This window comes from Ylistrum balloti, unplaced genomic scaffold (assembly GCF_031769215.1).
Source record: "Ylistrum balloti isolate Yb309-2 unplaced genomic scaffold, AGI_CSIRO_Ybal_v1 Utg370828, whole genome shotgun sequence".
NCBI classification, from domain to species: domain Eukaryota; kingdom Metazoa; phylum Mollusca; class Bivalvia; order Pectinida; family Pectinidae; genus Ylistrum; species Ylistrum balloti.
This window is the reverse complement of record NW_026782478.1, coordinates 165,987-193,967: the sequence shown is the minus strand read 5'-3', so window position 1 is coordinate 193,967 and position 27,981 is coordinate 165,987. Positions and strand designations below refer to the sequence as shown.

Sequence of the window (27,981 nt, the reverse complement as noted above, 5' to 3'; positions counted from 1 at the left end):
ACTGTGTAGAGTTGTCAGTATTGTTACATTACATTTTTTTCTTTTTGACTAAGATATATGTTGGATAAGAGAGGCTAGCGGTTTTTGTTAGAAAACCGGTACTTTTTTATTGTACTTTGAAAATCATAATAACAAAAAGGTTTCAAAATATCATATAATTTATTAATCGACATTGATAGATATGAAGTAGAGAACATCAACAAGTGAATTAACAAACAAAATAAAAAAGAATCAGGGTCCCAAAAACGTAGCTGTGCTTTGTCAATCATTTATTAGAATCAAATAGATGTTAACAACATTAAAATCTCCTAGAAAATCCGAACAAGTCGACTCTACAAATGTTCTTATAAAGATTTTAAATATTGGACTTCGTTCGAATACGAATTATGATACATTTTTAAAATGCTCAAAATATGTCGGAATTTATATTAGAGAAAACTTTCAACTCACTAACCTTTCCCCACAGGCAAATAGATTACTTTAATCGCGGAAAGGTAGATCATAGATATTGAATTAATAACATGGCTATTTTTACGTTACATTTTGTCATGACTTTGTGTAAGAATTTGGCATGGAATGTGAGACTTGGCTACGAAACTTAAAACGTCAGATTCCGTAATATTTTCGTCACCATCGTCTTTAAGATATTTGGGATTGGTCAGCGGAAAAAGGAGAGATCACACTCATAAAAATTGCGGAAGACGGCTAGTTTTAACAGTGTGAAATAGCACAGTAACTACATTGTCACAACTAGTAACTTTCTCGTCAAACTTCCTCAAACTTAAGACTTGTTTTTTTAAGTTAAATAAAACAAAGGGAAATAAATCAAACAAGAGGGTTTACTATTTTACGGAAGTGCGATAAATATATGTAAGTGTCATCCCATACTGTATATTGATCAACCTCACTCATTACAGTTGGTGAGTGCAGACCTGGAGTCCGATGACCAGGGGATAGATCCTAAAATGGACGGAGGCACAATATGAATCTAAGCGTCTAAGCTACTTTGTGACAGCCAAGCGTCTTACTGAATAGCACATTGTTCATCAGTGTCTTTTAAACACTCAAGCAGTCATGGCAAGTGACAGGTCAGCAGATTGTTGTCCCTCACGAACCACTGTGATAGGGAGATAGCACTGCTTTCTGTCATGCAAAAAGTTCTGGAAAAAATAAAAAAAATCTTAACGCAGATCTTTATACGCTGATTTAGTTTGTCAGTGAAAATCTCAACAAATAAGTGGTGTCTATGGAAATGTCGTGACTAGGAATCATATGTAAAGACCAAAATATAAAAAGCTGTTATCACAAATGTTCTTTTTTTTTTGCAAATTTCTTAATAAATCCTTTTGACAATGACCTACCTAGGTAGATAACCACGTTACCTGAGGGAGGTATATGCAATATGTTATTACTTCTGTAAATATTTGTTACTTACGTGAGCATATGTCATGCCATTCTTTTTCTCTTTTTCAGAAGTTGTTTTGCCAACCCATACAAATACGCCAAGACTTTTGTGAAGGAGCAAAAACACATCCTGTAAACAAGCAGAGGATCTGTTGTTATTGTTGTTGTTGCTGATGTTGCGTACATATCACAAATGATCACATTTCCTCTGTTAAAAGGCTGACGTAAGAATCTGTTTTAGTATTCGATACTCTTGCTTCCCGATATCAAAAGAACAGAGATGTTGATGTCGTATTCGAGAAATATGGTAAGAGAAACCTTGTCAAATGTAAACAGTGATGCTATAAATAGATACATGACGGGATAAGACCCTGGGAAAATCTCGTCGTATGTTGGAGTATAAAAGGTGATGTTAAAACCAGTCCTTAGGTCAAAAAACAATTAAATAGGAAAACAGTGCATTATCTTTCAGTAAACATTTTTGTCATCAAAGAAACGTGCATTTTTCCCTAGGCAAGAGACTTCGTCTCAAGGTTCTGGACAAATACTACATAGTTGTACCAAATATACAACACCATCATACTGTAGTGAGTACACCATCATACTGTAGTGAGTACCAAATATACAACACCATCATACTGTAGTGAGTACCAAATATACAACACCATCATACTGTAGTGAGTACACCATCATACTGTAGTGAGTACCAAATATACAACACCATCATACTGTAGTGAGTACACCATCATACTGTAGTGAGTACCAAATATACAACACCATCATACTGTAGTGAGTACCAAATTTACAACACCATCATACTGTAGTGAGTACCAAATTTACAACACCATCATACTGTAGTGAGTACCAAATTTACAACACCATCATACTGTAGTGAGTACCAAATATACAACACCATCATACTGTAGTGAGTACACCATCATACTGTAGTGAGTACACCATCATACTGTAGTGAGTACCAAATATACAACACCATCATACTGTAGTGAGTACCAAATTTACAACACCATCATACTGTAGTGAGTACCAAATATACAACACCGTCATACTGCGGTGAGTACCAAATTTACAACACCATCATACTGCGGTGAGTACCAAATTTACAACACCATCATACTGTAGTGAGTACCAAATTTACAACACCGTCATACTGCGGTGAGTACCAAATATACAACACCGTCATACTGCGGTGAGTACCAAATATACAACACCGTCATACTGCGGTGAGTACACCGTCATACTGCGGTGAGTACCAAATATACAACACCGTCATACTGCGGTGAGTACCAAATATACAACACCATCATACTGCGGTGAGTACCAAATAATGAATTTGGATCATATATATATATGTATATCTAGTAGACACTATAAGGATGTATGTATATCGTACATATAGAAGTCAGGTAAGAATCCAACTTGAAAAAACAAACAAACAAATACAAAACAGGATGTATGTACATCACGCTCTACCTATTTGAGTCAAGTAAGAATCAAACAAAAATTGTTTACCTCGGATTTTAAATCGCACGGCGTCACGTTTCCGGTTTTCACCTGACTCATGGCCAGTTTACCAGAAGAATCGGAAAGCCTGCAACAAAAGCAAATTATTTTTTCTTTGTTAATCGATGTTTGACAACATTACTTTTACATATATACACCCTCACACACCCTAACACACCCTCACATATCCCCTTACATACACCCTCACACACACCCTCACAAACCTCACATACACCATCACATACACCCTCACATACACCCTCACAAACTTCACATACTTCCTCACATACACCCTCATACACCCTCACATACACCTCACACACCCTCACATACACCTCACACATACCCTCACATACACCCTCACAAACTTCACATACATCCTAACATACACCCTCACAAACCCTAACACACCCTCACATATCCCCTTACATACACCCTCACACACACCCTCACAAACCTCACATACACCATCACATACACCCTCACATACACCCTCACAAACTTCACATACTTCCTCACATACACCCTCACACACCCTCACATACACCTCACACACCCTCACATACACCTCACACATACCCTCACATACACCCTCACAAACTTCACATACATCCTAACATACACCCTCACAAACCCTAACACACCCTCACATATCCCCTTACATACACCCTCACACACACCCTCACAAACCTCACATACACCATCACATACACCCTCACATACACCCTCACAAACTTCACATACTTCCTCACATACACCCTCACACACCCTCACATACACCTCACACACCCTCACATACACCTCACACATACCCTCACATACACCCTCACAAACTTCACATACATCCTAACATACACCCTCACAAACCCTAACACACCCTCACATATCCCCTTACATACACCCTCACACACACCCTCACAAACCTCACATACACCATCACATACACCCTCACATACACCCTCACAAACTTCACATACTTCCTCACATACACCCTCACACACCCTCACATACACCTCACACACCCTCACATACACCTCACACATACCCTCACATACACCCTCACAAACTTCACATACATCCTAACATACACCCTCACAAACCCTAACACACCCTCACATATCCCCTTACATACACCCTCACACACACCCTCACAAACCTCACATACACCATCACAAAGTTCACATACACCCTCACAAACCCTAACACACCTTCACATACACCCTCACATACCCTCACATACTTTCTCACATACATCCTCACACACCCTCACATACACCTCACACACCCTCACATACACCTCACACATACCCTCACATACACCCTTGTATACACCATCACATACCCTCATACACCCTCATACACACACTTACATACACCAGCACATACACCCTCACACATACCATCACATACACCCTCACACACCCTCACATACACCTCACACATACCCTCACATACACCCTTGTATACACCATCACATACCCTCATACACCCTCATACACACACTCACATACACCAGCACATACACCCTCACACATACCATCACATACACCCTCACACACCCTCACATACACCTCACACATACCCTCACATACACCTCACACATACCCTCACATACACCCTTGTATACACATCACATACCCTCACACACCCTCACACACACACTCACATACACCAGCACATACACCCTCACACATACCATCAAATACACCCTCTCACACCCTCACAAACACCCTCACATACCCCTCACACACCATCACATACACCCTAACACACCCTCACACACACACTCACATACACCAGCACATACACCCTCACACATACCATCACGTACACCCTCACACACCCTCACATACACCCTAACATACACCTCACACACCATCACATACACCCTCACACACCCTCACATACACCCTCACACACACTCACATACACCATCACACAATATCACTTGCACCATAACCTGCACTAATTCACACACATATATCCTGTTCATATATTACACTGTTTTTCTTACATTCACCACCATCAGTTTTTTACCTGCACACTCACCACCACCAGTTTTTCACCTGCACACTCACCACAATCTGTTTTTCACCTGCACACTCACCACAATCTGTTTTTACCTGTACACTCACCACAATCTGTTTTTCACCTGCACACTCACCACAATCTGTTTTTACCTGTATACTCACCACAATCTGTTTTTACCTGTACACTCACCACAATCTGTTTTTTACCTGCACACTCACCACCATCTGTTTTTCACCTGTACAATCACCACCATCAGTTTTTCACCTGTACACTCGCCACCATCAGTTTTTTACCTGTACACTCACCACCATCAGTTTTTTATCTGCACACTCACCACCATCAGTTTTTACCTGCACACTCACCACCATCAGTTTTTTACCTGCACACTCACCACCATCAGTTTTTTACCTGCACACTCACCACCATCAGTTTTTTACCTGCACACTCACCACCATCAGTTTTTTACCTGCACACTCACCACCACCAGTTTTTTACCTGCACACTCACCACCATCAGTTTTTTACCTGCACACTCACCACCATCAGTTTTTTACATGCACACTCACCACCATCAGTTTTTTACCTGCACACTCACCACAATCATGGTTATGCTAGACTGGGTTTTTTTTTATCTCAATGGTATATGAACTAAATAGGGTTGTCGACAGTATGAGAAGTAAATATGAACTTATTATCAAGATATATCTAATTTACCGACATAATGTTTGCAAAATACATCTTTAAATACAAAGAGATATAGTATTGGTTGTATGATGAATTGACTATTTCATCCTAACAGATTTCATATTTCAGATTTTATTGTACGCTCAGACACACAGATTGTGCTACAAGGGGCCACATATAAACAACAAATATTAAACATGGCGGAACACAATAATAACACAGTTTTGATACCTGTATACATATATACGTTGAGTTTTCATATATTCAAAGGTTTTTCAAGTTTTTCTAGAAATCTATTAATATGAATTAGCAAACGAACGTTACACAGAGAAAAAAGACCTTCCATTTTCGTACGACTAGGATATATACAGTAATATTTTGGAATATATAAATGTCGGATTTGACATACCAATTCATGTTCACAAATAAATAAATAATGATACTCACAGGAATCGTCAGTGATAATAATGTACTTAAGTATGTAAATCAATAGCTACCAGATTTTTCAGAACCTGTCAAGACCATCATGGTATCGTCTCATAACAGTTATATATATACTCTAAGACCTTAATTGACGACAACAAAAGAAAACGACATTTCCTCTTACGTTTTTAATCAGCATAAAACATATAGCACATATCGAAGTATCCCTTATGTAACCGTGAGTCAGAATAATTCCATGTTTACCTAATAAGTAATATAACACACGCTGTGACGACCACTTTACTTACTGGACAGACACTGTGACGACCACTTTACTTACTGGACAGACACTGTGACGACCACTTTACTTACTGGACAGACGCTGTGACGACCACTTTACTTACTGGACAGACGCTGTGACGACCACTTTACTTACTGGACAGACGCTGTGACGATCACTTTACTTACTGGTCAGACGCTGTGACGACCACTTTACTTACTGGACAGACGCTGTGACGACCACTTTACTTACTGGACAGACGCTGTGACGACCACTTTACTTACTGGACAGACGCTGTGACGATCACTTTACTTACTGGACAGACGCTGTGACGACCACTTTACTTACTGGACAGACACTGTGACGATCACTTTACTTACTGGTCAGACGCTGTGACGACCACTTTACCTACTGGACAGACGCTGTGACGACCACTTTACTTACTGGACAGACGCTGTGACGACCACTTTACTTACTGGACAGACACTGTGACGATCACTTTACTTACTGGACAGACGCTGTGACGACCACTTTACTTACTGGACAGACGCTGTGACGACCACTTTACTTACTGGACAGACACTGTGACGACCACTTTACTTACTGGACAGACGCTGTGACGATCACTTTACTTACTGGACAGACACTGTGACGATCACTTTACTTACTGGTCAGACGCTGTGACGACCACTCACGACGACCACTTTACTTACTGGACAGACACTGTGACGACCACTTTACTTACTGGACAGACGCTGTGACGACCACTTTACTTACTGGACAGACGCTGTGACGACCACTTTACTTACTGGACAGACGCTGTGACGACCACTTTACTTACTGGACAGACGCTGTGACGACCACTTTACTTACTGGACAGACGCTGTGACGACCACTTTACTTACTGGACAGACGCTGTGACGACCACTTTACTTACTGGACAGACGCTGTGACGACCACTTTACTTACTGGACAGACGCTGTGACGATCACTTTACTTACTGGACAGACGCTGTGACGATCACTTTACTTACTGGACAGACACTGTGACGATCACTTTACTTACTGGACAGACGCTGTGACGACCACTTTACTTACTGGACAGACGCTATAACGACCACTTTACTTACTGGACAGACGCTGTGACGACCACTTTACTTACTGGTCAGACGCTGTGACGACCACTTTACTTACTGGACAGACACTGTGACGATCACTTTACTTACTGGACAGACGCTGTGACGACCACTTTACTTACTGGACAGACGCTGTGACGACCACTTTACTTACTGGACAGACGCTGTGACGACTTCTTTACTTACTGGACAGACACTGTGACGATCACTTTACTTACTGGACAGACGCTGTGACGATCACTTTACTTACTGGACAGACGCTGTGACGATCACTTTACTTACTGGACAGACGCTGTGACGATCACTTTACTTACTGGACAGTCGCTGTGACGACTTCTTTACTTACTGGTCAGACGCTGTGACGACCACTTTACTTACTGGACAGACGCTGTGACGACCACTTTACTTACTGGACAGACGCTGTGACGACCACTTTACTTACTGGACAGACGCTGTGACGACCACTTTACTTACTGGACAGACGCTGTGACGACCACTTTACTTACTGGACAGACGCTATAACGACCACTTTACTTACTGGACAGACGCTGTGACGACCACTTTACTTACTGGACAGACGCTATAACGACCACTTTACTTACTGGTCAGACGCTGTGACGACCACTTTACTTACTGGACAGACGCTGTGACGACCACTTTACTTACTGGACAGACGCTGTGACGACCACTTTACTTACTGGTCAGACGCTGTGACGACCACTTTACTTACTGGACAGACACTGTGACGATCACTTTACTTACTGGACAGACGCTGTGACGACTTCTTTACTTACTGGTCAGACGCTGTGACGACCACTTTACTTACTGGACAGACGCTGTGACGACCACTTTACTTACTGGACAGACGCTGTGACGACCACTTTACTTACTGGACAGACGCTGTGACGATCACTTTACTTACTGGTAGAGTAACTTATCTTCGATGCTGTCTTCACCTGCTTCGTCGTCACTGTCCTCATCTTCAAGTTCGGTTTCTGGCAGGGCGGCATAGAACTTGTGCTACAAAGATGTAGATGTACTCTATAACCACGGTTTTGGTTTAAGATTTAAGGTCCTGTCAACAGCTATGGTCTTATTTAAGAACAGCTTCCATACGTATGCGGGGCGTGTGCACGTGTTGAGTGTGCTTTCGGAAAGGTTTTTAATAATAGTGTCTGCCACCTTGTGATAATGTGAACTGCACCTGACATTATGAAATATACTGCCAGCAGGACACTCTACCAGCCGTCATATCATAAAGATAATGGGCAAACCAATCGTTAATCTTCCGCATTGCTGATCGTTAAGAAGAGAGTGCTAACCCCTGTTTTTTAAAGATTCTGGTTTGACACGAAAGGAAGAAATGAAAACCTGGTTCTCATTCCGGAACGACAAACTACTTGCTCTGATCGAACAAAATTCACAACATGACGGGTGTTGTCGATGAAGCAGAAGACACTTACTTTTCCAGAAAACCGGGTCTTATTCTCCTTGTGTCTCCGTGTAAATCTTTCTGACTTTCCGATTTTGCCCTAGTTTTATTGAATTTTAGTTTGAATTAAGACTGTGTTGACGTGTCGGTATTTCTTAGTTTTTGAAAACTCCTTTAAGTACAGCTTGATCATTTTCCGTGGTACAAGTAAGATGGGGTAAAACATGTTTTGCCGGTACCATTTAAAACTTACCTCTGGGTGCAGCATGTCCTCCTCCAGAGTTTCAGACGTAGCTTTTCTTTCGATCTTCAGGTTGGACAGGAAAGACATTGCCTGTTAAGGGAAACTTTTATGTGATTATCACTTTTCGACAGATATATTTCAATATAGGTCATGTCTTTAAAGCTCACCCCTGAATATACCTTTACTTCTTAGTTATCTATCAAATATCAATTCTGTCTTGTACAAATCGTATCTTTACTCCATTACTCCCCCAGGTAGCATCCGTAGATTACCCCTTCCCAACAATATATGCATTTACCCCATATCCCAGAACACTACGTCCACCAGATCAAATCTTACACATTAAACACTACTGTCCTCCGTCGTTTTACGTACTCTGTCCCGTCCACCCATCACATATGTACTTGTTCTCGACTCCAGCTATCCTAAAATCTCACGTTCACTGTAACTACCCAAAATCTCACGTGCACTGTATCTATCCCAAAATCTCACGTGCACTGTAGCTACCCCCCAAAATATTATGCACTGTAGCTACCCCAAACAATCTCACGTGCACTGTAGCTACTCCAAAATATCACGTTCACTGTAGCTTCCCCAAAATCTCACGTGCACAGTAGCTACTCCAAAATCTCACGTGCACAGTAGCTACTCCAAAATATCACGTTCACTGTAGCTACCCCAAAATCTCACGTGCACTGTAGCTATCCCAAAATCTCACGTGCACTGTAGCTTCCCCAAAATCTCACGTGCACTGTAGCTACCCCCCAAAATCTCACGTGCACTGTAGCTACTCCAAAATATCACGTTCACTGTAGCTTCCCCAAAATCTCACGTGCACTGTAGCTACACCCAAAATCTCACGTGCACTGTAGCTACTCCAAAATCTCACGTTCACTGTAGCTTCCCCAAAATCTCACGTGCACTGTAGCTACTCCAAAATATCACGTTCACTGTAGCTTCCACAAAATCTCACATGCACTGTAGCTACACCCATCATCTCACGTGCACTGTTGCTACCCCAAAATCTCACGTGCACTGTAGCTATCCCAAAATCTCACGTGCACTGTAGCTTCCCCAAAATCTCACGTGCACTGTAGCTACCCCCCAAAATCTCACGTGCACTGTAGCTACACCCAAAATCTCACGTTCACTGTAGCTTCCCCAAAATCTCACGTGCACTGTAGCTACACCCAAAATCTCACGTGCACAGTAGCTACCCCAAAATCTCACGTGCACTATAGCTACCCCCCAAAATCTCACATGCACAGTAGCTACTCCAAGATCTCACGTTCACTATAGCTTCCCCAAAATCTCACGTGCACTGTAGCTACCCCCCAAAATCTCACGTGCACAGTAGCTACTCCAAAATCTCACGTTCACTATAGCTTCCCCAAAATCTCACGTGCACTGTAGCTACACTCAAAATATCACGTGCACTGTAGCTACCCCAAAATCTCACGTGCACAGTAGCTACTCCAAAATCTCACGTTCACTGTAGCTTCCCCAAAATCTCACGTGCACTGTAGCTACACCCAAAATCTCACGTGCACTGTAGCTACCCCAAAATCTCACGTGCACTGTAGCTACCCCCCCCAATCTCACGTGCACAGTAGCTACTAAAAAATCTCACGTTCACTGTAGCTTCCCCAAAATCTCACGTGCACTGTAGCTACACCCAAAATCTCATGTGCACTGAAGCTACCCCAAAATCTCACGTACACTGTAGCTACCCCCCAAAATCTCACGTGCACAGTAGCTACTCCAAAATCTCACATTCACTGTAGCTTCCCCAAAATCTCACGTGCACTGTAGCTACACCCAAAATCTCACGTGCACTGTAGCTACCCCAGTATCTCACGTGCACTATAGCTACCCCCCAAAATCTCACATGCACAGTAGCTACTCCAAGATCTCACGTTCACTATAGCTTCCCCAAAATCTCACGTGCACTGTAGCTACCCCCCAAAATCTCACGTGCACAGTAGCTACTCCAAAATCTCACGTTCACTATAGCTTCCCCAAAATCTCACGTGCACTGTAGCTACACTCAAAATATCACGTGCACTGTAGCTACCCCAAAATCTCACGTGCACAGTAGCTACTCCAAAATCTCACGTTCACTGTAGCTTCCCCAAAATCTCACGTGCACTGTAGCTACACCCAAAATCTCATGTGCACTGAAGCTACCCCAAAATCTCACATACACTGTAGCTACCCCCCAAAATCTCACGTGCACAGTAGCTACTCCAAAATCTCACATTCACTGTAGCTTCCCCAAAATCTCACGTGCACTGTAGCTACACCCAAAATCTCACGTGCACTGTAGCTACCCCAGTATCTCACGTGCACTGTAGCTACCCCAAAATCACTCTAGATACATGTTATCCGCGCACTAATCCGTATAAAACCTTGAAACGCTCGTCCTTGTTAGATCCACTTCCATTCCACTGATAGAGATCTCTTCCGAGGTCGAGGATGAAGACATCGTCAGTTTTAAGTGATCGTTTGCTGAACGCTACCTGAACAGAGGATAAACATTACACTGTAATTAACTAATTAATTAATTGATCACACGGTAAGGAATGTTGAAATACATAACTAAAATTAAGATCAACAAATCCAACAAAGATGTTCCATTATAACAATGATTGTTTTTCCTCTCCTTCTCTGACAAAGGAGTAACTGTACAGTTTTGCCCACAGGGGTCATTTGACTGTCACATAATAAATGATAACCGACTTATTATAAGTTTAATACAATGTTAACAATAAACAGTACATCTGAACTGATTATCCCCCATCCCCTTACCACCATTACAGTACATTGTGACCTTCCAAAACTTTTGTCCTACCTCCACGACCTCTACCCTGCTTCGAACTCCACTGAAATGCAGCAGCCTTGGCTTGTATTCTTCTGGGGCCACGTGACGGAAACCAGTCTCAGCTCCACCTTTTAAAATCCTACAAGATCACAATAATGCTATTTATTTCCTTTCATCTAAACATCACTTTATACAAAAACTCCATGATATAACCAATTACATTATTTTTAGGAAAGTGATAAACAGACTTGGACCTAATATCAATTACTTTACATGTACAGCCGAACTTCTTTATTTCGAAGTCGGCGGGGCAGTTGAAAAACTTCACGTGAGTAAGGCTGTTTGGTAAATAGTTTGGCCAACACAGACGAAATAATGTATTTCGTTGCTTAACGATTAATATTCACGTCCGACATCTACAAAGTCTTCGTGGTTAATTGTCTCAGATATAACACTCTCAAAAATGTAACTACATTACAACCGGTTTATTTAAAATGTAACTACATTACAACCTGTTTATTTAAAATGTAACTACATTACAACCTGTTTATTTAAAATGTAACTACATTACAACCTGTTTATTTAAAATGTAACTACATTACAACCTGTTTATTTAAAATGTAACTACATTACAACCTGTTTATTTAAAATGTAACTACATTACAACCTGTTTATTTAAAATGTAACTACATTACAACCTGTTTATTTAAAATGTAACTACATTACAACCTGTTTATTTAAAATGTAACTACATTACAACCTGTTTATTTAAAATGTAACTACATTACAACCTGTTTATTTAAAATGTAACTACATTACAACCTGTTTATTTAAAATGTAACTACATTACAACCTGTTTATTTAAAATGTAACTACATTACAACCTGTTTATTTAAAATGTAACTACATTACAACCTGTTTATTTAAAATGTAACTACATTACAACCTGTTTATTTAAAATGAAAATTGAAGAATATTATTTCATCTGCAAGTGTTGAAGAACATAACGCATGAACTATTAAACTTTAAAATGTCACGGGTATTTGCAAAAGGCGCAACTTACGATCGAACGATAACGCCCCATACAAGCTGTATATCAACTTCATTGAAAATTTTACTATTTTACTAAGTTTCAATTAATCCTCGTTAAATTCCAATATAACTTTCCAGGTGAAAGATTTTGATTGTTAAATACCAATATTGACTCACATGATAGAGTTGAAGTACGATTTGAAGAGTTCTGATTCGTGCCCTTGGACTTCGCGGTGCTGCACTGCTCTGTCGTCCAGTAGAGTGTCCAGCTCTACAGTCTTGTAGGCCGCCGTCCCGTACTCGTCCTGTAATTAGGACGTTTAAAAGGAGAGATTACGAAGCCATGTATAACAGATCTTAAATCGTCCACTTTCACGCTTTTTATACTACTGGCTTTTTATAGTACGGGATGAGGAATTAAAACAAATGCCAATAGGACTGAACATTAGGCATTTCCTGTCAAAGTCCACTCCGTACTGCTTTTTGCTGTAAGAAGATACGACGACAGATCTATCGTTTCCGGAGTCATTAAATAACTGGACGGCAATATCACACATGCTTTTGGGGTTATTTTATGACATTGGACGAAATTACGTTTCCGTGACGACCATAATATTCAATTTTTTGAAGTTAAAATTATAAAAAGAAGAATTGAGATACCTGTACTATTTGTGACTATTTTGGTGCGGACAAAATCCGCCATGTGTAGTTTCCATGGAATCCAGACTTCAAAAACAGACAGAATCAGTATCAACGCGGACTCCTCAAACTTATCAGTAGTGTATATGTTCCTAAGTATTCTAAACAACTCCAGCAGAGTTGATACTAGCGACTATCTAGACACCACTAATCTAATCACCACTAATCTAATCACCACTAATCTAATCACTGCTAATCTAGTCACCACTTATCTAGTCATCACTAATCTAATCACCACTAATCTAGTCACCACTAATCTAATCACCTCTAATCTAGTCACCACTAATCTAGTCACCACTAATCTAGTCACCACTAATCTAGTCACTACTAATCTAGTCACCGCTAATCTAATCACCACTAATCTAGTTCACCACAAACTAATTACCACTAATCTAGTCACCACTAATCTAGTCACCACTAATCTAGTCACCACTAATCTAGTCACCACTAATCTAGTCACCACTAATCTAGTCACCACTAATCTAATCACTGCTAATCTAGTCACCACTAATCTAGTCACCACTAATCTAGTCACCACTAATCTAGTCACCACTAATCTAGTCACCACTAATCTAGTCACCACTAATCTAGTCACCACTAATCTAATCACCACAAACTAGTCACCACTTATCTAGTCACCACTTATCTAGTCACCACTTATCTAGTCACCACTTATCTAGTCATCACTAATCTAATCACCACTAATCTAGTCACCACTAATCTAGTCACCACTAATCTAGTCACCACTAATCTAGTCACCACTTATCTAGTCATCACTAATCTGTTCACCACTAATCTAGTCACTGCTAATCTAGTTTTATATTGTAATTGACAACAGACTAAGGTAAACAAAACTGTTTACCTGGGAGCTGTACTTCCCGATCCAGAAATGCACGTGTAGGGCTAATTCACCACTTCCAGGCTCGTCAGTCGTCTGCCAAAGTAAAGAAAGAGTTCGGTTTGGAATATCGTATCATGTTTAGGGTATTTAGGGGTAACACGTCGGAACGGAAAAAAACAATTCACGCAATTATACAAATCATAAATTACTGTTGAAGCTATGATTAACTTACCTTTAAAACGATGTAAGAATCTCCATCATAGAACTGTCCGTATTGTTCTTTAGGCCAGTGAGTCACCTGGAATTTCTGAAGAAGACAAATTGCATTTGAAAACATAACATTTTATCCTGATTTGTCAATAAACGCAATATACAAATATCAGTATCCAGATATCCGGGGGAGATTCGGTTTTAAATTCATCTCTTATCTGGTCACTATTTATCCAATCGTCACTGATCTAGTCATCCCTTATCTAGTCACCACTAATCTAGTCATCGCTAATCTAATCACCACTAATCTACTCACCACTAATCTAGTCATCCCTAATCTAGTCACCACTAATCTATTCACCTCTAATCTTTTCACCGCTAATCTAGTCACTACTAATCTATTCGCCGCTAATCTAGTCACCACTAATCTAATCACCACTAATCTAGCCACCACTAATCTAGTAACCGCTAATCTAATCACCACTAATCTAGCCACCACTAATCTAGTAACCGCTAATCTAATCACCACTAATCTAATCATCACTAATCTATTCACCGCTAATTTATTCATCGCTAATCTATTTATCGGTAATCTAGTCACCGCTACCCTAGTCACCATTAATATAGTCACCACTAATCTAGTCACCACTAATCTAGTCACAAATAATCTATTCACCTCTAATCTAAATACCGCTAATCTATTTATCCCTAATCTAGTCACCACTTATCTATTCACCGCTAATCTAGTAACCACTGATTTATTCACCGCAAATCTTTTCACCGCTAATCTAGTCACCACTAATCTATTCGCCGCTAATCTAGTCACCACTAATCTATTCATCTCTAATCTAAATACCGCTAATCTATTTATCACTAATCTAATCAACACTTATCTAGTCACCACTAATCTAGTCGCCGCTAATCTAGTCACCACTAATCTAATCACCTCTGATCTAGTCATCACTAATCTAGTCACCACTAATCTAATCACCTCTGATCTAGTCATCACTAATCTAGTCACCACTAATCTATTCATCATTAATCTATTAATACTAAACGAGTCCCCATTGATCTGCTAAAGAAGGACACTCTGATAGCCCTAATCCAGTCACCACTAGCTTGTCGCCATTTATCAGCATTAAACACTTACTTTCGATCACACTTAACCACAAACTGTGCGCATTGAGTTGACATAGACAGAGACGTTTCATTGAATACACGCTAGCCACCTACCACGATCCTCCATATCTGTATGCCTGGAGCTTGACCAGCACCGTCCCAGGCCGGCTCCGTCTGGGCAGCAGACTCTGAAGGATAAATGACACTAGTACGTTGACATAAAATATTTGGTTTTATTGAAAATTTCCCCAACGCCCCGATCACAAAGGTATTGTAGATAATGTATATCCTCAACATGACCTTGTAAAAATAATATGATATATGACCACAAATTATAACATACTAAATTTCTTCTATGTTTAATTTTCGAAATGCGGTCTAATTCGCTCCAAACCTTAATCACATAATTCTTCAATAGAAAATGCTGTCTAAGATAAGGAATGTTCAATGAAATTATCCATATTTATTTGATGAAAAATCCCGGAAATTGTAGAAATATTGAACCTGTCTGCTAGTTATGAAATACCGTTGTAGAATGTTAATGAATTTTCCTTTTCCTCAGATTTAATGAAGCGAATGTTAGTTCTAAAGTATGTGAACCCCGTCTCTTTGATTTTATCACGTAACTCGGAAACTTTACATTTTGACAGGTTTTAAAGAAAACAATATCGAGGACAAAATCAATCGGAGGTAGCCATTTTGTTGCGCAATTTCAAATTCATTACTTAACGTCATAGTTCATGATGACGTCACAATAGATTAACTAGATAACAGGTCGACCATGTTATCAATATGTATATTTTTCTGGCGCCCTGTGTCAAGTTAAACACACACAAAACATTACTTTTGACTTCCTTCTCGACGTCGGAGCCGAACAGTGCCATGTTGGAATCCTTCCAGTTATACTTCTTTGCTTTTCTTAATCCTGAAAGAATCAGTACTAATGATTATCAAACATACTACATATTCAGCACTTTTTGTATCCATAAAGAATATTGCACTATCGATACTTCACAAGCATTTAACACCAATTTAAACATTATATCATTAAAAGGCGCAAAAAGGGATATTTGACAGAAAATATGTCGAGGTATTCGTAATGATTAGATCACAAACATTAACACAAATACGAGATTATGTTCATGCTATACCTACCCGCCATGGTTATGTTCCTTTCAGTAGCTCGTGACGATATTCAAACAAAAAACTGAAATGAAAAATGATCTTCACATAGGATGTTTGTTTCAAAATTAAAACAATAGACATTCATTCGACGAGTTCCTCTATAAAGAAACAAATTCGAAGCCATTTCGCATCAAATCTGTACTCGTCTTTCACATGTACGTGTGCTCCTAAATGTAAAATAAAAGATCAAAAAGAAAAACACTGGTGAGATATTGGAAAGTACTCAGCAACATAAACTTTTCACACATACTTTAGTTCGCATTTGTCAGCACGTGCATCCTTAACATGGATTCAAAATACTTTACTTCAAGGACACTTGAAATTCACGTTGTCAGCAAAGTTCATAAAAAGTGAAAAGACTCCCCGAGGAAGAGGAATTTGTTGAAGGGGAAAATGGCGGCAACTGTAAGCGGGAACAAAAAATGTAGATCTAGAGATCTAGTGTTGTACGTGGTGTCACGGTTATTTCAGAGTGATGACACTGTGATAGTGTCCTTTGATGTCTGTAACTGAGTGAGGTATCACGGTTATGATATTTCAGAGTGATGACACTGTGATAGTGTCCTTTGATGTCTGTAACTGAGTGAGGTATCACGGTTATGATATTTCAGAGTGATGACACTGTGATAGTGTCCTTTGATGTCTGTAACTGAGTGAGGTATCACGGTTATGATATTTCAGAGTGATGACACTGTGATAGTGTCCTTTGATGTCTGTAACTGAGTGAGGTATCACGGTTATGATATTTCAGAGTGATGACACTGTGATAGTGTCCTTTGATGTCTGTAACTGAGTGAGGTATCACGGTTATGATATTTCAGAGTGATGACACTGTGATAGTGTCCTTTGATGTCTGTAACTGAGTGAGGTATCACGGTTATGATATTTCAGAGTGATGACACTGTGATAGTGTCCTTTGATGTCTGTAACTGAGTGAGGTATCACGGTTATGATATTTCAGAGTGATGACACTGTGATAGTGTCCTTTGATGTCTGTAACTGAGTGAGGTATCACGGTTATGATATTTCAGAGTGATGACACTGTGATAGTGTCCTTTGATGTCTGTAACTGAGTGAGGTATCACGGTTATGATATTTCAGAGTGATGACACTGTGATAGTGTCCTTTGATGTCTGTAACTGAGTGAGGTATCACGGTTATGATATTTCAGAGTGATGACACTGTGATAGTGTCCTTTGATGTCTGTAACTGAGTGAGGTATCACGGTTATGATATTTCAGAGTGATGACACTGTGATAGTGTCCTTTGATGTCTGTAACTGAGTGAGGTATCACGGTTATGATATTTCAGAGTGATGACACTGTGATAGTGTCCTTTGATGTCTGTAACTGAGTGAGGTATCACGGTTATGATATTTCAGAGTGATGACACTGTGATAGTGTCCTTTGATGTCTGTAACTGAGTGAGGTATCACGGTTATGATATTTCAGAGTGATGACACTGTGATAGTGTCCTTTGATGTCTGTAACTGAGTGAGGTATCACGGTTATGATATTTCAGTGTGATGACACTGTGATAGTGTCCTTTGTTGGTCTCATCATCTGGCGAAACTGCATTGAATTGACTTTGACTGTTGTGAAGACGTAAACCCCAACACAAACAATGGTCTTGTATGAAGAATGAAGTACCCCTAACCCCTACCCTGAACTATCCCACTACTTGTTAAGGTTGGTATAACGAGACTCGTCACGTAGCTAATGAAAAAAGAAATTTTCAAAAGTTGCCATCAATGTTCCCCCTCTCAGTCATACAGTTAAAGCTTACAGCTGTCTCGACCATTGCTCCTCTACATCTGCCCTCCATACTTACGTGTAAAGAAACCCCTTATCGGTCCTGACTACGGATAAAACCAGTAATGTCAAAAATCATAAATACTGATCAGAACGGGTATATACGCAATAGATTTATTGGGTATAACATCAGGCTTATTCAAGATATTATTGATTATTCGGAAAAGTTCAACATTGATTCATGTATAATTTTTCTAGATTTTTCAAAGGCTTTCGATACAATTGAGTGGGATTTTATGTTTACTTGTTTAGAAAAATTCGGTTTGGGGAACTCATTTATTAAGTGGGTTAAGACTTTGTATACTGATATCAAAGGCTGTGTAAAGAACAATAACTGGTTAACCGGAAGCTACAAAATATCACGTGGAATAAGGCAAGGTTGTCCTCTTTCTTGTTTACTATTTGTCATAGCGGCAGAAATTTTGGCATGCAAACTACGTTCTGATACAAATATTAAAGGTGTAAAGTTAAATAATAAATATGTAAAGATATCCCAGTTAGCAGATGATACTACATTGTTCATGAGGTATAGTGAGGTTAAAAGGGCATTGAAATTAGTTGAGGAATTCGGAAAAATGTCAGGATTAAAATTGAATAAGGATAAGACAGAGGGTATTTTTGTTGGATCAAATAAAAATAAAGACAATTGTCATGCAGGTATCAAATGGGTGAAAACGGCAAAATCACTGGGTGTTCACTTTGGTATGAACAGTAAAGTATGCTCCAATCTTTGTTGGAAAGACAAAATTGTATCTATAGACCAATTAATGAAAAATTGGAAAAAAAGGAAGTTAACCTTGCTTGGAAAATCGATAATAATACAAAGTCTAGTTATTCCAATGATTACTTTTCTCGTTAGTGCAATTGGAATCGATAATGACACGATTAAGGTTTTAGAAAAGATGATTTACGCTTTTATTTGGGATGGGAAGCCTGATAGAGTAAAACGAAATACTATGATCTGTGATTTTGATAATGGCGGGCTAAAAATAAGAGACATCCAATGTCATATTAATGTCTTACGTATTTCTTGGATTAAGCGATTACTTAACCACACTGAAGCCAATTGGAAAATTTTGCCACGCTATTATTATGATAAATTTGGAGCAAATAATTTAATTTTTAAAATGAATACATGTTCAACTATACTCCTGCCAAAATATCAGGAATTACCGAAATTTTATTTTGACTTACTTAGTTCGTGGTTTACACTGCAGGAGGAAAATCGTAATATAAAAAGTTACAGGGAAATAAAACAACAGGTGATATGGGGCAACAAACATATAACATTGGGTGGAAAGGCTCTATGGTTTAAAACATGGATAGATTCTGGTTTGATTTACATAAACGATATTGTGGGAATTTATGGAAAAATAGATGATAATCTTATATATGATAAACTGCATTGTAAAAGTAACTGGTTAGTTGAAATTTTATCTGTAAAACAAGCAATACCACGATGTTGGATAGAAGAATTACATAGTGAAAAATCTAAATCGGTCGTTCAGATATTATGGAAGGATGTTTGTGTGTTTAATACAACAACATACAAAACAAAGTCATTGCAAAATATGTGTAACAAGGAAATGTATGATATTCTAAGGGGTAAAAAATCCCATACTACACATAGCTTCCAAGTTTGGAAAGAAAAACTTAATATCAAGGAAAACAGTAGAGGCGTGTTTACCAACTTTTTTGAATTTGTATTTAAGGTTGTAAGGGAGAACGACGAAAAAGTTTTTCGTTGGAAATTATTCAGTAATATTATTCCCAATGGCGTTTTATTAAAAAGATGGAATATTAAGTCACACGAGAATTGCGAAGTATGTAAAGTTAAAGATGACTATATTCACTATTTTATTGAGTGTATTTGTATAACTCCACTCTGGGATCACGTAAAAGAATCTCTTCGTAGAATAGGCTACACCATAAATATAAAATGTTTGAAATATATAGTTATTGGATATAAAATAACCTATTCTGCGTATGACTGGATTAATAGTTTGTTATCACTGGTTGGGTTTGTTATATATAAATGGTATCACCAAAGTGATTCAAGGACAAAGTACGTGGACATAGTAAAACTATTTAAGTATGAATTGAACAGAAAATTATGTTTAAAGTATTACCAAAAGATGACTTACTTGAAATTATGTTTGTAAAAATGATTACAGCAAACGTGACGAATCACTTTGAATAATCGTTCACGTAGTTACAATGCTATTAAAAAAAAAAAAGGAACACACTGTGATGAAAATGAAGCCAAAAGAATTTCAGCAAGCATGGTGACAGCGACATCGTTCTCTACACAAAAACAATAAATTGGTGATTTAAAATATATCTTAAAGTGAACCAAAATAATTCATTTCTTTTTTTATATATTTCTTTTTTATAACGTCCATACTATGTTAACAAATGTGTTATCTTTGATCTTCGATTTGTGTAGTTAAGAGAAAGAAACTGAGAGAGGGTGATTGAGAGATAGAGAGAGAGGGAAAAGGAAAGACAGAGAGGGGGAGAGAGAGGAGAGATAAGTTAAGAGAGAGGGAGGGAGAGATAGAGAAGGGGGAGATAGAGAGAAGTGAGAGTGAGAGAGGGAGAGTGAATAAGAGAGAGGGGGATGAGAGAAAAGGGATAGAGGAAAGAGAAAGGAGAAAAGATGCGAGACAGTAAAGGAAAGATTAAGAGGGAGTGAGAAAGAAGGAGGGGAGAGAGGGAAAGACAGAACTAAGAGTGACAGAGAGAGGGAGAGAGAGAGAGAGAAGGAGAGAGAGGGGAGAGAAAGAGATGAGAGAGAGATGGGGGAAGCAAGGAGAATGAGGAAACAATTTTTCAGAAAATATGTACAGCGATATTAACAAAACATGAAAAAGCATAAACTGAGTCGCTATGTAACTATGTGAGACCTGCTGATTTGCTATTTTCTGAGTGTAAAAAAAAAAAAAAAAAAAGAAAAAAAGAAACCCCTTTGAAGGACCTCAACCCATTACCCATCATCTTGGTACAGACAACCCCTTCGACGGCCTCGCCCAATTACCTATCATCTGTATGACGGGTCACATATGTATTATTCACTTACAAATTTTATATATCGTAAGGATTCTAACGTTGGGTCGAAATGACTAACTGTTACATTAACAGCTGGGCGAGTCGACTAGCGTGCCAGTTGAATGAATCATGGAGATGTGTGGTATGATACATGTAGTTTGGTACTTTATATCTAATTTTTTTTTATTACTGTTTTGCTCTTAGCTATTTTAGTTAGTGTTTTGACGGGATATGACAGAATTTTAAGACCTCTGCGAGTGTACAGGAACAAATATGTTTGAGACGTGAAGTGCACCGCTCAGATGGACCTCGTTATTCATATGGAGTTCATTTACTTGGTCGGTTTTACATGTATTCTAATGCTAAGACTGGCTTGGTTATAGTTCAAAGGCTTCCTTATTCACTTTATCACTTTCCACAGTGAAGTTATGCTAGTTAAAAGAAAAAAGATTGAACAAATCATTTGACGAAAAAAAAGAGAATAGTCTCCACAAGTTAAACGGCATTTATGATGTTTACATGACGCCATTACTCCATCAATATTGCTTGGCTTGTAACTGTACTTCAGCTCACCATTGTAAGATATAGAAAATTAAGGGGTATGAAATTGATCATTCATATTCGGACGCTGAAGATAGATCCTTGTTTCTTACGCAACATCGCAAACAAAACCTGGTTACCCATTGTATTTTTAACCCTGACGACTCGAAGGAGAACTTTTACAAAGGATGAGCATAACGAATCAGTGTAAATATAGGGGTAGAAAATAACATCTACCAGAAATCTTCTTTACAGTCTCAATTTGCCAGGTACCGCAGTGCACGCTGGGACAGATTCATGTTGCCATAGATACTAAGAATATGTCTGTATCTACAGAGGTCGCCCCTGGAATTCATCACAGAGACACATCAAGTTTTTGTCTGCTGGATACATGTCTGCAGATAAATGTTGGTTTATACATGTCAAACATCATCTGTTTCAAAACTAAAAAGAATTCAAAGCTATCACCATGTTACATGTCAAATTTAAAAACGCACTCTTCGACCTGCTTTGAAAACACAAGATCATGAGAAAGAGAGCTTAACATGCGATAGTACGCTAGACTCGGCTGTCGGCGGGCTAGAAATGTTTGCGTTGTCTGGTCTAAGTGGAGCTCTGTACAGTGATGCTGATCAAGGTTACAATCTGTTAGAAATCCTTGCCAAAAGCTTGTTAGGTTTGTTGTAGTTAGAAGTATGGAACTCCGCTGTTAGATGTACTGTATCTATCGACACATCTACATGTGTATTAACAAATCAGACATGATAGTCTTTCGCAAGGGAAAAAACATTTTATGATTTCACGTAGAAAATTGTCGATTCCAAAGAAAAAAACCCTGATAAACCCTCAAACATAGATCGCAATCAATCTGTTTTTTAATAAGAAAATTTACCTAAATGGTTTATATGTTAGAGGACAGTAATGATAGTTTCTCTTCAGGTTTTAACAGAACGCATCTGCTGCAAATCATCCTTCTTCGCTTATTGTAAGAATTTTAGCAGTTTCAGTATAACAAAAGCTTTGTTAGTGACTTTCTTTGTAAATATTTGGTAATCATTAACAATGAAGTGATAAAGACATCCTCTTAAGATATAAAAACAACCCGTGTGACCACAACGAACAGAAATAGATCAATTCGACATGTTTCGATAACTTTAATATTGTTTGTTTCCACAAAGAAAGAAAGATTTCTTCTTATCTGAAAACCAACGTTAACTCGATATACTGAAACATCACATAAATGGTTGGTGGGTCAATTTAGACAGACCATGTCGGAGCCAGAGAGGGGCAGAAGTAATAATTATATTTGTAACGGCTGAGGATGGAAATTATCCAGCGGCCGGTGATCAGTTCATGCTGTGGATCATTCAAACAGTAGCTCACGACCTTGTAATGGGGAAACAGAGGCCTTGTAATGATGGGAGGGAGAGAGAGGAGGGCTGGCGTTAGTCCAACACTGGTGGCATAACCATCGATACTAGACGAATACAAATAAACACACACGTGGAGGATACATTTTGTGTACTTAAACATATATCCGTACATCAGTGGTTAGTCTGAATATTACGACTCTCTTTAAAAGAGATGTATACACACCTTATCGAAATTCTCCAGTGTTCGGAGTGTAGGCTTTACAAACATTTCTGATTTAGAATCCACAAAATGACATATTCAGATCAAAGAGAGAGATCATTATTTCATATAGCTAACCTAAAAACAATCAACACGAGTTAAATATCACTGTTAACTAACACGAGTTAAACATCACTGTTAACTAACACGAGTTAAAAAAATCACTGTTAACTAACATGAGTTAAACATCACGCTTAACTAACACGAGTTAACAATCAAGGTTAACTAACACGAGTTAAAAATATCACTGTTAACTAACACGAGTTAACAATCAAGGTTAACTAACACGAGTTAAACATCATGGTTAACTAAAACGAGTTAAACATCACTGTTAACTAACACGAGTTAAAAAAAATCACTGTTAACTAACATGAGTTAACAATCAAGGTTAACTAACACGAGTTAACAATCAAGGTTAACTAACACGAGTTAAACATCATGGTTAACTAACACGAGTTAAACATCACGCTTAACTAACACGAGTTAAATATTACTGTTAACTAACACGAGTTTAAATATCACTGTTAACTAACACGAGTTAACAATCAAGGTTAACTAACACGAGTTAAACATCATGGTTAACTAAAACGAGTTAAACATCACACTTAACTAACACGAGTTAAATATTACTGTTACTGTTAACTAACACGAGTTTAAAACATCACTGTTAACTAACACGAGTTAAACATCACGGTTAACTAACACGAGTTAAACATCAATGTTAGTGATTTCACCGTGACAAAATAATTCATATTTACTCGGCTTAGCTTATCTCTTAACAATATCGATAGTTATACACAAACATAATGTACACAATGATATGAAAAAGTACAAAATATGAAAGATGTAGACATTTTGTACGTATAACTGGATTGGTAACATATGTGGTTCATCAACATTGTGAAGTAGAGTACTCAATATTAATTGCCATGTTGATAATAACATCACAAATGACATGACAGTGTACTCGCAGATAATGTCACTCACACTTCCGTGCACGTGTGTGTGTTATATTAGTCACAATATTTGTCTCTGTCTAGAAACTTACAAAACAGCTGCCCCTGTAGGACATTACCTGCCACAAACTATTTTTTTAAAATACGGCTGTAGATGTGACAAGATATAGTAAAATTATTTATGAATATATCTTTCCTCGGGTATGATGATTCTTTGAGGTTAATCTTTCGCGTTGATACGGTAACTTTAATTCCGATTTTCCCTCGTCAATTTGGCTGTCGCTGTTTCGTTTATCCGACCATCTCAATACTGAAATCCGGATTACCGAAATAACAATACTTAGCGTAGCATTCTTACTAATGACTCTTCGCCTTTTTCTACAAGACGCTCGTTCAATCACGCATGCCTCGTTCTTCCTCCCATACATTTTGTATCTCTTAATCAAACTTAGGAGCATGCGAAGACGCCCCCTGAGAAAAATAGCAGCGATATTTTAATTAAGACTGTTATCGAAATGCACAAACTAATACTTCATAAGATTCAGACTAAGGTCACGGGTCAAAGTAGCAGCTATAACGCTAATTGACTGTAACTGCAGATGGAGGTCTCGTTCAATGCTTGTGTGCTTTGATGTAAATAACACTTCTTACCAAAACATCAAGACCATGTTCAGCTCAAACTATTTTTAGAACTATCCGTCTCTCTAACGGTTTTAAGTTTGGATTACTGCCACGGAATTACTTATTAAAAAAACACAAGTTTCTATTTCAAATCTCCATAATAAACATTCATGAAATATATGTATTTAATATTATCATTCCAATTAACATAAGTATCTATTAATTACACAAGTTAATTACATTCCTCATTCGACAAATTCAACTTAGAATTATGACTACAAGATCTCATTTTCAGACATGTTATCTGCTTTTTTTTTATTTTAATTTTTCCAAATAATTTATAGAAGTTCTGTAAGGCGATATCATGCCAGACCTGGGCGTGGCATATCTATTTGCACATGAACAAGTATATTATATCAAACTTATAGGAAATATAATTGGTACTTTAACTCTAAAAAATAAACAAACATGAACAAGATCGATATATTGTGCATTCAAAACCCTAATTTGTTTGAATTACTTACCGTCTCTGTTTTCCTTCTTTCTGTGTTAAACCCCAGCCAAGACTGTTTGTGAAACTTTCGCTTATTATCTCACTTCCGCCTTCTGTGCCAAATTTGGAGGTTCGCAAGCAAAAACAGAATCATCCGGGTCTCGGCCCAGATATTGCTGTCTGAAGCTGTTTTAAAACATTCGCGCACATGCACCCAATAGTGTAACGGAAGTTACTCATTTTCTTAAATTCTATATAATGCAATAAGGCCGAGGAATGCAGTTCTACTCCTATAGACTAGACTTTAGATTTATTTGTGTGGTTTTGTTGTTATGTTGAGGATATGTTACACGAACGAAACATGCAGTTTCCCAACTATCGCGATTTAGTGGAGAGAAAGATCACGCGTAGAATCCCAAAACGCTTTCGTTTCTTCATCAATCCTTCATTTTAAGGTCGTGTCCTTCAGTGTATGCACACCCTTATACCAAGAATTATTAAAATTATCAGTCTGTTTTCATGTGAATACGATTATTTACCAACCTAATACTCGCCGGAAGACAGGTTGATAACTATTTTCTTAAATCACCCCATTATCTCCACATCACAAAATGATCATTTCCTGTAATTGGATAGCGCAGATAGAAGGACATTTTAGTGATCGACAGGAGAAGAGAAAAAGGTTAAAAATCGCAATAAAGACAAAACAGTATGAATTCAAATTTAATGAAAAATCTAATTAAACAACATTAATGTGTAAATACATTTCGAAAGGTAATAAATCAATTTGAACAGGATGATAGTGTTGTCTAGTTATTCAACAAAAGATATGGGGAAGTCCCTTGTTACTATATTCGGATACGATCTAGTGATATTGGATTGTTAAATCAACCCTAAGAGAGAATGAAGGGAAAAAACAGTCACGTGGTAAATTATATTGTATGTACGAGTCGCCCATCATATCTTATAACTTTGGGATTTTTATTAATTTTCTAAAAGTTTCATAACGAGGCAATACGCTCGTACAGAGCGCTCTCTCTCTCTCTCTCTCTCTCTCTCTCTCTCTCTCTCTCTCTCTCTCTCTCTCTCTCTCTCCCTCCCCTCTCTCTTCCCCTCTCTCTCTCCCTCTCTCTCCCCCCTCTCTCCCCCCTCTCTCCCCCCTCTCTCGCTTAAAGAGGGTCATTTGATTGCTATCCAGGTCGAAACTCGTTGTTATTGTTATATATCCGTCTAATAACCGAAAAACTGTGGCTGTTTCCCTCGCTCTCCCTCTCTCTCTCACTCCCTCTCTCACTCCCCTCTCTCTCTCTCTCCTCTCTCTCTCTCCCCTCTCTCTCTCCTCTCTCTCCTCTCTCTCCCCCTCTCTCTCCCCCTCTCTCTCCTCTCTCTCTCCCCTGTCTCTCCCTCTCTCCCCCCTCTCTCGCTTACACAGAAAAAAATTCGTTGAATTCCTACTAAAACACATCACGTATTTACTTTATACAAGTGAAAGTGTTCCCATAAAGAAGGTCATTTGATTGGTATCCAGGTCGAAACTCGTTAGATATCCGTCTAATAACCGAAAAACTGTGGCTGTTTGAAAATGTGAAAATGTTTCGATTTTATACAATTTAAAAGTTAGCCAAAACAAGAAAAAATCCGAATGCTTCTTAGATATAAAAAACAGATCAATGCACTCATTGAAATATTTATGTCTATTCTTATACACATTGCTATGAGGTTATTCAGAGACTATGAAACGAATCGTTCGGTTCATTTGTGGTTACTTACACACAGCACGGAATCCCAAACTGTACTTCAGCACCTCCGTAACCAATTAT

General features: G+C 38.5%; 1 protein-coding gene across 2 annotated transcripts; it reads right to left on the bottom strand.

The window, feature by feature from the left end:
- Positions 1 to 140: 140 nt before the first annotated feature.
- Positions 141 to 27,981, bottom strand: LOC132558813 (gelsolin-like protein 2). 2 transcript variants are annotated; one of them, XM_060223422.1, is made up of 14 exons: positions 27,932 to 27,981; positions 17,031 to 17,082; positions 16,720 to 16,800; positions 15,990 to 16,063; positions 14,779 to 14,853; positions 14,568 to 14,639; positions 13,184 to 13,311; positions 12,005 to 12,113; positions 11,562 to 11,672; positions 9,163 to 9,243; positions 8,400 to 8,497; positions 2,935 to 3,013; positions 1,436 to 1,534; positions 141 to 1,160 (listed from the first exon to the last, which is right to left on the bottom strand). In XM_060223422.1, exons 2-14 carry the CDS (start codon positions 17,035 to 17,037, stop codon positions 1,065 to 1,067), a joined length of 1,110 nt encoding a protein of 369 aa, XP_060079405.1. In that variant the 5' UTR covers positions 17,038 to 17,082; positions 27,932 to 27,981; the 3' UTR covers positions 141 to 1,064. The 2 variants fall into 2 exon arrangements, with proteins under 2 accessions (XP_060079405.1, XP_060079404.1); XM_060223421.1 differs by lacking the exon at positions 27,932 to 27,981 and adding an exon at positions 26,193 to 26,268.

Excerpts from the sequence above, each read along its gene's own strand:
- LOC132558813 (XM_060223422.1), bottom strand. Across the intron at positions 11,673-12,004 it reads GCAGGGTAGAGGTCGTGGAG|GTAGCGTTCAGCAAACGATC; the intron begins GTAGGACAAAAG and ends TCCTCTGTTCAG. Across the intron at positions 8,498-9,162 it reads AGGACATGCTGCACCCAGAG|CACAAGTTCTATGCCGCCCT; the intron begins GTAAGTTTTAAA and ends ACATCTTTGTAG.